This window comes from Pantherophis guttatus, chromosome 1 (genome assembly GCF_059756535.1).
Source record: "Pantherophis guttatus breed Tessera chromosome 1, ASM5975653v1, whole genome shotgun sequence".
In the NCBI taxonomy this organism is placed as follows: Eukaryota; Metazoa; Chordata; class Lepidosauria; order Squamata; family Colubridae; genus Pantherophis; species Pantherophis guttatus.
Window position 1 is genome coordinate 145,240,896 of NC_142063.1, and position 11,145 is coordinate 145,252,040.

General features: G+C 38.7%; 1 protein-coding gene across 1 annotated transcript; it reads right to left on the reverse strand.

The window, feature by feature from the left end:
* ERMN (ermin) lies at nt 1-10,195 on the reverse strand. The gene is made up of 3 exons (XM_034425444.3): nt 9,835-10,195; nt 9,198-9,278; nt 1-599 (listed from the first exon to the last, which is right to left on the reverse strand). Exons 1-3 carry the CDS (start codon nt 10,067-10,069, stop codon nt 133-135), a joined length of 783 nt encoding a protein of 260 aa, XP_034281335.2. The 5' UTR covers nt 10,070-10,195; the 3' UTR covers nt 1-132.
* Nucleotides 10,196-11,145: the final 950 nt, after the last annotated feature.

Below are 11,145 nucleotides of genomic sequence, written 5' to 3' on the forward strand. Positions count from 1 at the left end.
CTACTACATTTAGTTGGATTGAAGCCACCGAAGACTTTACAATAACTTGATATTGTAGATGGAGAAACATCTGGAGTGGAGCTAGACGGAAGGGAAGAATCCTAGCAAGCCTATTTGATTCTCTGCCTCAGTTTATGAATGCATCATGGACTCAAATTCATCGATTCTCTGTTTAGTGTTTCCCTTCCGGATCTTCCGATAAGATATTGTGTTATAGCGAGAATAACTGTGCCTAGAGATATCATTTTTTTTCAGGGGCCCTGGTTGGTCATCATATTGCTCAGTCTGAGAGGCACAACTGGGACTGGTAGGAAGGCCTTGGATATTATTGTTTTCTTGCCCTTTTTTATGAGAAGCCGCACTGTTTTCCTGTTGAAATTCGTCATCTTCACCTTCCCAATCTTCTTCCGTTAGGCTCTCATTGTCTTTTAACAGGGTTTCTTCTTTAATTTGCTCACTGGTCTCATTCGACTGTGTCTTTCCTTGCTCCTCCTCTGTTTCTGTAGGGCTATTGATGTTTTCATCCTGAAGCTTGGATGGGACATTTTCTTCCCCCTGACATTCTTTAGTACTTAAAGTAGCAGTTTTCTCATGGAGCCCTGTAACAAATAACAACAATCACAATATAGCAATATGCTAACAAGCAGACAGTTTACGCTTGTGTGGCTCAACCCATAAGTTCACTAAGGCTCCCTCCTAGTAAGAGACTTCAGGATAATCATTTACTCATATTATTAACTTTTGGTGTAGCTTTTTTTTTTTTTTTAAACCTTCAGTCCGGGGGTGAAATGCTCTGAAGTCTGCTACAGGTTCGCTTTGCTACTGGTTCACTGCACACCAAATGCATGTTTTTCACGCATGTGCACTGCATGCGCTATCACACAATGCTGAAAAAGGAGGATTAAGAAGCCTTTTCAAAGGTAAGTAGAACGGGGGGGAACAGCTGTGCCGCACGATTTAGATTCGCTAGAAAGCAGGATTTCCTGCTTTCAGGCGAACCGGTCCGAACCAGTAGCACTTCACCCCTGCTTCGGCCTTGACCTCTGGCAACGGCCTAGACAAGTCCATGTGGTTATCTAGGCAGCATTTTCAGAAGAGGTTCACCCTTGTCTTCTTCCTAGGGCTGAGAAAGAATGATTGGCCCAAGATCACTCATTTGACTTTCATGCCTAAAGCTGAACTAGAACATGGTTTCTCTGTTCTTAATCCAGCATCCTAATCACCACACCAGAATTGGCTCTACTGTACTGTACTACTGAATTGCTGGACTAGCCTTATGTTTCCCATGCCTGTTGGAGACAATCACATCCTTGATTAGTTTTATGCCTCGCATCTCCACTAAAGTTTTGCCTTTTAGGTTAGTCATTATCTATAGATTCTATGCAGGTAATCCTCAATGTACACCATTTCATTTAGTGACCGTTCAAAGTTACAACAGCACTGAAAAAAGTGACTTATGACCATTTTTCAGAGTTACGACCTTTGCAGCATCCCCGTGGCCATGTGATCAAAATTCAGATGCTTGGCAACTGGTTCATACTTATGACTGTTGCAGCATCCCAGGGTCTTGTGATCACTTTTTGCAAACCTTCTGACAAGCAAAGTCAGTGGGAAAGTCAGATTCACCTAACGACCAGGTTAATAATTTAACAAGTGCAATGGTTCACTTAACAACTGTGGCAAGAAAGGTCCTAAAATGGGATAAAATTCACTTAACAAATCCTCACTTAACAGCATAAACTGGGGGCTCAATTGTGGTCATAAGTCAAGGACTACCTGCATTAGAGTTCATATCCAACACCCATTCAGGGATTCCTTTCCTTCATTAATGATGGTACCTCTGAATTAGAGACATACTTCTTTCTCCAACTATTTTCCTTGCTCTTTGGATATATTGTGATAACCTCTTTTCTACGTATGCTTTAATGCATTGTGCTAATCTGCCTTTGTCTGCCTTATGCTATCACCAAGGCAGCAGTGTTCTAAATCTTCCTCTTATTATTTTCAAATAGATACATTGCAATACATGGTGGATTTGGGCACCTTTCCTCAACCTGATGTCCTCCAGATGTCCTGGACTCAATTTCCATTATTTTTAATAAATATAATCAGTATTCATGTCACTGGGGATGATAAGTACTTAAATCTAACACTTCTGAAGGTCTCCAAGTTGAGTCTGGTTAGTCTCAAACCATGTTAGGAATGACAAACTCCATAGTTGTAAACATGGATCTCTAAAATAGCAGCCAATGTCCTGCACTCTGTCTTTGAGTTCATCTGTGTGCATAATCTAGAGCAGGGCTCTAGATTAAACTCCCGGCCCACGGGCTGGATGCATCATGCACTGGCCATGGCCACTCCCCCCTTAGTGAAGGAGGGGAAAGTCCCAATACATCATGTGACGCCGCCGTGACAATGTGAGTTTCACACCCGTGATCTAGAGATAACCAGCAGCCATCACTGCCATCAATCTATTCAGAAATGTTAGTTCTCAAAGACTCTGAGGAAGGGAACTTTTAACACCAAAGAAATATTTAAAAACATACCTAGAAAACCAAGTGGGCTTTAATAAGGACAATGATTTCTCAGAAGCAATTAAGGACATCTACTATGGTATAATAGGTAACTTATCAGTAACGTAAATTGATCTCATTTTCTCAGCCACTCTGACAAATTTACAAAGCAACATCGAAAATCTTTAACACTGTAGTTATATGTGTATGTGTGTATTCAAAAGCGGACCTCATAATTTGGGATTGGGGGGTTGATAGCTTGTACATATAATTGATTAGTCAATATAAAATGTTACATAAATATCTATATCTTCTTGTCCTGACAATACAGTAATTCATGCATAGTTATCTAAGCTTTTTATCTCCGCTTTCTCATTATTTTTTGTTTGATTCTTTATAAGTGGAGAGGAAGGGAATCAATAGGAGATTTTCTCAGGAACCAGAAAAAAAAATCATGTTTTATTCCCTGATTACCAAACTAGAAAATACTAACATCTAGGTCTGATTCCCACAAAAATATTAAGTTTGAAGATAAATAAGTTGAAGCCTTTTCTGGGGGTGTTCACCCAAAGTCACTTCGTAAAAATTCGGTGTATGTATGTCAGCACTGCAGGACAGACAGAAACGTGTGTCTTCTTGTGCCCCTTTGGGTCACTGGATAAGTATGGTTTCTGACATGCAGTTAAAGTGGCTCTAAATGATTGGAATGATTTGCCAAGCTTAGTCATGTGAAATGTGAATCATGGGCACTAATGCAGTGTGAAGGCTGTGAAATCAGACACTTAGCAAGCCCTGTGCAAGCAAAAGCCTTCACTGAACAAAGTTAATTCAACCTGATTTGCAAAATGGGATTTGTACTAGCCTTGTGCTTTTAAATCCATGGGGAAGAGTAACATTAAACATTTTCATTCAGTAGAAGATATGCCAGGAGTTAGCATAGACCTGATAATTTTGAAAATCTCTATGTTTAGAAAGAACTGCAATCACTTTGGGATAAACAGAACAGTGAAGATACTTAATGCCAGTATTCCACTAGTTTCAGCTTTGTGTTTGATCTGGCAATCCTATCTTCCCTTAATGGAGAGATTTATAGAGATCCTGAAAATAAACCAGGACTACCTCTAGACATAAACAATCAATAGATGGCCTTGTTGGTTAGTGGAATATTTAATAAATGGTAGCTCAGGTTGCAGAAAACCCAGAAAGAAAAGAGTTGAACTTTCAAAGATCACAAGGTTCATGTGAGATCACATGTGATCTCACATGAACCCATGAGGGCTGGAGAGTCCAATCACAATTTCCAAGATTTTATATTCCCAGCTCATCATTGTTGCATTAAAATGTATTGTCAAAGTCTGTATGATTCTTACTTCCTTAACTGTGCCTTCCTCTAAGGGGCTTGATGATCCTTACTTTATGCCAAATAAAAATGCATAGAGATAAATGGCATAAATGGGAAAAATTATACCAATCTGCAGAGCTGTCAAGACACACATTGGATTCAAACATAATGCTAACCCGGAAAGTGTTGGGTTTGGCTTAGCCTCTTGTGGGAAGACAGTGAGTGTGCTTTATTTAGCAAATTAGGAACAAGCCATGGCTAACACAGTGTGGGAGTTTTACCAAGGTTTACTAAGCACCATTTGCCAAATTCTTGTGTAGGTAAAGAGTCAACATCTTCTCAAAATGTCCTGTGAAACACAGAACTCCACTGTAGGAAGACTTGTTAATAGTTTCTTTAGGGAGTACAGGCAGTCCTCAACTTACAACTGCAATTGAGCCCAACATTTCTGTTTGTAAGTGAGACATTTGTTAAGTGAGTTTTGCCCCATTTTACAATCTTTCTTGCCAAGTTAATAACCTGATTATTAAGTTAGTAACCTGATTATAAAGTTAGAAATCTGATTACTGCCTGGTGGCGCAGTGGACTAATAGCCTGTTATTATCATCCAGCTGCCTACAATTACTGCTAGTTCGAATCTCGCCAGGCTCAAGGTTGACTCAGCCTTCCATCCTTTCTAAGGTAGGTAAATTGAGGACCCAGTTTGTGGGGGCAATAAGCTGACTTTGTATAAATATACAAAAGTATGAAGGCTATTGCTTAATGCATTGTAAGCCGCCCTGAGTCTCCGGAGAAGGGCGGCATATAAATCAAATTTAAAAAATAAAAAAAATAAAGAAAAATTATTAAGTTAGTAACCTGATTATTAAGTTAGTAACATGATTATTAAGTGAATCTGGCTTCCCCATTGGCTTCATTTGTTAGAAAGTCACAAAAGGTGATCACATGACCTTCGGATACAGTGACAGTCATAAATATGAACCAGTTGCTAAGCATCTGAATTTTGATCATGGGGATGCTGCAAAGGTCGTAACTGAAAAACGGTCATAAGTCACTTTTTTCAGTGCTGTTATAACTTTGAATGGTCACTAAACAAATTGTTGTACATTGAGGACTGCCTGTACTTGATAGGGACTGGGGCCACGCAAGTCTTAGAATTATATTCTAAACCAACTATTATGTGGGATTATGTGATTTTTTTTGTTTTGTTTTAGAAAGATCTTATATTACACATGTCTTCAAATATAACAAGCAATGAAACTAGGCTTCGTCTGAGTCAGGTAGCAAATCATTTGCATGCCTTCTTAGCCATAATCTGCCTATGTTTTTAAAAGAGGCAATGTTTTGCCATCTCTCAGATGAGGATATTTTTTTACTCCTTAAGTCACCTTAGGAATGGCACTGATGAAATTCAGTTGCAATAATAGCACTTAACTGTAGTAAAGTTGTAACAAGCAGTCACTTTCAAAGCTAAAGTAAATTTCCCTTTTGTACATGCTCCCATCTACCATAAGAAGCAGTGGCTCAGTTTATAATGAGCGGGCTATGGCAGTTTTGGGTTGAATCACAATAATCCGGAGCCACTATGAGCATGGATACCAGAGAGCTCCCTGTTTTTTTAGAGGAATTCCTCCTGACAAAACAGCATAAGAGATGCCTACAGCACTGTTGGAGGAAGATGAAAAAATGAACTCAACTGAGCCAAAGTAAGAGCCTTCCTTAGGTTTTATGTCATGATGATAAGGGTGGGAAAATGTAATTATTGTGATGGATGGAAGGAATAATCTTGAGGAACAGAAGGAAGAGTTACTAACAAGACAACAGTTAGAGAAAAGAAACCTGAGTCTGGACCAGAACTGTAATCTGAGGAAGCATCTCAGAAAAGACCCTCCCTAATTCTCATGAAAATAAAGGAAAAGAGGAAGAAAGTACCTTTAAGTATGGAAGATTCTATAATCTTATAATAGAAATAGTATTAACCTGCATGACTTTAGTTTCCTAACTGTCTACCTCAATGGTTGACAGTTAAGTTTCCATCCTCTTCTCTTTGTGCATCTACAGAGAGCTGGTCAGTGATCCTGTTTAGATGAATTAAATTTAGAGGAATTTAAGGAATACTTGCAGGGCATTGTTCTATGCTCCTGTCAGATAAAGTTGCTTGGAGTCATTTGGAGTTGAACTACAATTGTACAGGTCCTATTGAGATGCCTGCAATCTGGTCTTTACAGATTATCTGAGAAAAATGTGAACCTTTTAGAATTGAACACAAAGCCTCAATGCTTTGTGTTCAGCCATTTTAGGTATGAATTCATATCCTTCTTGGTTAGTGAAGACTTCCTGGGATGTGTGATATGGCTGGTCTATGGAGTGGTTAATGCTTTTCTGTAGAGGGGTTGGTGCTGCCTGATTTGAAAGAGGAGGAAGTTTTGCCCAAAAAACCACTGCTTGACACAGCAGAACTGGATAATTTTTGCCCAGTCTCCAATCTTTGTCTTTCACAGAAAGTTGTGAAGATAGTCGGCCTGCAGTTCTAGAGTCCCCTCAAAGGATTCCAAACCATTTTCAGTCAAGTTTCAGACCTAGTTATAGCACTGAGGTAACATTGATTGCACTTGTTTATGCCCTTTGGCACAAAATAGATGCAGTGAATCCATCCTGGCACTCTTTGACCTTTCAATGGTTTTTGATACCATCACTCATGGTATTCTTCTGTAGCAGCTCAGAGGGTTGCAATTGGAAGGCATGGTGCTATTATCCTCCTTCCTCTGGGGATGGTTCCAGCCAGTATTGGTCAGTGGGAAGCGATCAAGTTCAAGGCCCCCGCTTTTGTGGAATTCCGCCAGGTTCAACCACAATTAATGATGGTTTTCCCAAGGGGCCACATGAGAAACTGGGCTTGTTATGGAGGCCCACCATCACTGATGCCCTACTCCCTGCTGCTGATGCCATATCCCCAACAATGACATCACCCCACCTCCCACCATCAATGATGCTTTATCCCGCCGATGACAGTGGGCTTGACTGAAACAGCCTGTAAGCCGGATGTGACTCATGGGCTGTTAAATGCCCAGGTCTGATCTACTATATCTCCACTTCTTTTTAATTCCTATAAGAAGCTTTTTTTTAATTCCTATAAGAATGGAAGATCTCCCACAGAGATTCTGTGGGAGGTCATCCATTGACACTGGCCAAGTTATAATATGCTGATGATACCCATATGTTTCTGCTCTTGGTCAACCAAATGAACACTGTCAAGGTTCTATCCGAGTGTCTGGAAAATGTGAGGATCTAGATGGAGAAGAACAAGATCCAACTTAATCCTAGTAGGATTAGGTAGCTATGGGTTTTGACCACATCCAATCCAGTGATTTTTTAAAAAATCTTTTTCTCTGAATGCCATAACACTCATCCAAACAGAGTTGGTGAACAATTTGGGGGTCTTTTTGAGCACACAGCTTCTAGTTTAGAAGGCCTTTATAATGATGCATCTTGTGTGCAGTTGTTCCTGTTGCCAGACCAAGAGGCCCAACTCATGATAAGTCATGCCTTAGTCATCTCTCAGCTGGATTATTGCAATGTGCTTTATGTGGGACTGGCCTTGAAGAACATTCAGAAGCTGCAGCTGGTTCAGAATATGGGCAGTTATCTCTGTGAGCTGCACTAGCTCCCAGTGGGCTTTAAGGCACAATTCAAAATGCTGGTTGTCCCCTATAAAGCCCTACATGACATGGGACCATTTGTCTCTGGCCATTATACTTTGCCCACCAGAATCTGCAGGATTGGCATTCTCTAGGTCCTTTCTATTAGGAAATATCATCTTGTGGAACTTAGAAGTTATGCCTTCTCAGTCGTGGTGCCTGCCTCATGGAACAATGACCTTCCTTGCCTCCAAGAGATATGATAGCCTTAACCCTTAAGCAAGTTTTACTTGGTCTCTTGATTAGAACATCATCGACTATATGTCAAGGTAACAATTCCAATAGAACAAATCTAGGATCTAGGGATGTCACAAATACAGTGAGGATTATTTTTTTCTCTTTGTTCATCCATGAGTTTTAATACACATTGTGATTTATTTATTTCCTACCAGATATCAACAGGAAACATGGTGGCGATATGCAAAACAAAACATCTGCTTCTATATGATTATCTTGTAATGCCACCTATTTCTGGTAATATGTGTCTTTCAGTCATTCTTAGAAAATTGTTTTTAAAAATCTCATGTCTCACTTCTTGTGAAAGTGTTGTATACCCCACTTGTTCAAAAGGAAGCCAAAGGTAAGCTGGGCAGAAAAGAGAATTTTGGGGTCCTGGAGAAAGTGTTCTTTTATGAATGACCATGGCAGCCATTTTGTGAATAAGCAAGCCGTTTTCCTTGACATCCATTTTGTGAGAGTACCTATCGTGTTTTAAAAATTACAAATGTGCCTCTAGTCCCAAAAAATTGCCAGACTTAAATGTGGACTAGATATATACTGTTTCTTGCCATTGCTGCCTTATAATGACTCAGTTCAAAAACACTGTCACAAGCTAGCTAGAATTTTCCAGCCAACATTTATTGGTTCATTTGGGACTGGATAGAAGTTGATAAAATAAATGGAGCTCTCCTGTTTCCTCTTCTTCAGTGTATTCATTTCTGTGGAAATGAACCAAACTATACATTCCTTAAATTCAGGAAAGCAATGGGCATGTGCTTTGATAAACAAGAGGTCAATCATCCTGTATTTAACTATTTCTTCTCCAACACTCTCCTCCTAAGCATTTTCCCATTCCAGAGGCTGCTTTATCCCCACAATAAAGATTCTCACAGAGGCTGGAGAAATATTCCTTTCCAAGGTTAAGCATGGCTTTTGCCGATCATCTTAACCAAAACTGCAACAACAGGCAAGGGTTAACCGTTCCCATGGCTGTTTTGATTCTGCCACTCTCTCACACATCTATGGCAGCTATTTCCACTAAGGCCAGGTCTAGCCTCCAAACAAGGAGGGGGAAAAATGTAGACTACTAATCTATTCATGTAAGAAGCCTTTCTCAACCTGGATCTATTCAAATGTGTTGAATTACTACCCCCAACTCTTCAACCCAGTTTGGGCATTGCAAAGAGCCCTTGAAATAATATTGGCTTGAGAGATGCTGTTAGATAGCAAAATTAGGCTATTGTGAAGTCCTCATACTTTGATGGAGCATAGCTATAATTAATTTAAATCTGAAGCAGGGTAAACATGTTAAGTAACCTATTAAAATAAACTTGAACCCATTGTCTATAACTCAAGTTAGATCATGATGCAATTCACAATATCCACGATGTTTCTTTACTTCCAAAAACTAAGTGTATTTCTCACCGTCTCTGGATTCTTCTTCACAGACTCTTGATTCCTGGTAAATGAGACAATTTTTTTCTTCACTTTTTCCTTCTGGCTTTCCTTGAAAAGATATAAAGTATAAAAGTGATATTTCCCTAAAAACAAAGCTTAATGATTATAACTTGCAGTTATTAATCCCTTCACAGTACAATTCAGCTGGGACTCGAAGTGAACTGAATTTGCAATTAAACTGGTTTTTTTTAAAGACTCTGGACTTATAAGTAAAGTCAATTAAAATTATCAGCCTGAGACAAAATTCAGCCAAAATACAATTCTTTTAAATCAGGCTACTTTCAACAAGAACATGTAGTACACATGATTACATTTCTTCAATTTGAAATAAGTAAGAATTAAAAGTAGTTAATTTTATCTAGACCTTATCTAAAATAAGGAATATTTGTTTGTATACATTCTTTTTAAAAGCTCAGAAGATTTTTTATTTATTTATTTTTTTTGGATGTCCTTTGTAACCTTGGGTTACTATTCATCATTCTTTAAAAAATGTAACATTCTTTAAAAATAATGCTACTGGACTATGATGCAATAGAACAAAATGCAAATTCATTATTTTTTTCTAAAGCTACTGAAAAGAACAATTTTACCAATGTCATTTTACCTTGAAGTTCTTTTGTAGCATCCGAAATTTGGTGTGCCGAATTCTCTGCCAAATGTTTGGCACCTTCTTGATTTTCTTCTACAAAGGGAGAGCCAGGATTAATCTCTGTAATTTCATATGGACGTATCTCAGAAGAATTAGCTAGTTGATCAATAATATCAATGACCTGGAGCTGAGGTTTTTCAGAAGACATGTTCCGATTAATACTGGTCGGAGCTTGGATATTTTCTGTCATGATGAAGGTAACGTCCAGTTGCTTCCTTGCAGATTTGTATCCAGTGACAATAAAAAAATCCTATAATTATTGCAATATTCAAACCAATTGTTCTGTGTAGGTTTGTTTGTGTGTTGAATAAAGAATTGTTGAAGAATCAACAAGCTTCCCTTCCCTTCAAGTTGTTGTAACCAAAATAGAGAATAGATGTATCTTGGGTTTGTCCGAGCTCTCCTCACAAAAAAGCCAGCCAATCGGTAGCTCTCCTGTCACTTAGCCTTTCTGTTGCATAATAAATGCACTATTTTCAATTTACATAAACAAACAATCTACAAGCAACAAAGCTTTTTGTGCTGGTATGCAAAGCTGAGCTTTCCGCATATCAGCCCCACTGAAATAAGCAGAGATTTTTGTCCATCTACCATAAAGCTTCTTTGTCCGCTCGCCTTGAAACAAGAGTGTGATTGTCCCAACCTTTTAATCTACACCAAGTGACCACCTTAAGGCACAATACTGCAGTATAAACAGATTAACATTCCCCAATAGGTTCTGCTTAAACCTTGATATCCTCCTGGATCAGACAAAGAATTCATTTGACATTTGTGAAAGAATAAAAGTGGGCACTGGGTAATCTTGCATGTGATTGCATCACTTTTTTCAAGACATGTTAATCTGGGTACAGTATACTCTTCTCTCGTGCCCTCTCCCCCGTTTTCAACCTGGCATTAAAAAAATTAAAATAAAGTCTTACATATGGTAATAATGCTTTTTAAAAATGAATGTTTTGACAAAAGTAGCCATAAAGTAAAGTTCTGTTGTTGATGATGTAAAGGAGACATTTTTAGGATTGTTGAGTCAAAGCAGCAAAAGGGAGATTACCATTTAGCGACACAACTGTCAAGTAGTTCTTGAAGATCTGTCTTCAATTCTACTTCTCTATGGTCTTAAATGTTTCAGTGAGTTGTCTGAACATTATTTTTTAATTTTTTTTTTGTTTTTAATTTGATTTATATGCCGCCCTTCTCCGGAGACTCAGGGCGGCTTACAATGCGTTAAGCAATAGCCTTCATCCTTTTGTATATTTATACAAAGTCAGC

What these genes read in the sequence shown, in the direction of transcription:
- ERMN (XM_034425444.3), bottom strand. Translation starts at nt 10,069, where the DNA reads ATGACAGAAAATATCCAAGCTCCGACCAGTATTAATCGGAACATGTCT. An exon ending in TGCTACAAAAGAACTTCAAG is followed by an intron (nt 9,279 to 9,834) that starts GTAAAATGACAT and finishes TATCTTTTCAAG; the next exon opens with GAAAGCCAGAAGGAAAAAGT. An exon ending in TGAAGAAGAATCCAGAGACG is followed by an intron (nt 600 to 9,197) that starts GTGAGAAATACA and finishes TATTTGTTACAG; the next exon opens with GGCTCCATGAGAAAACTGCT.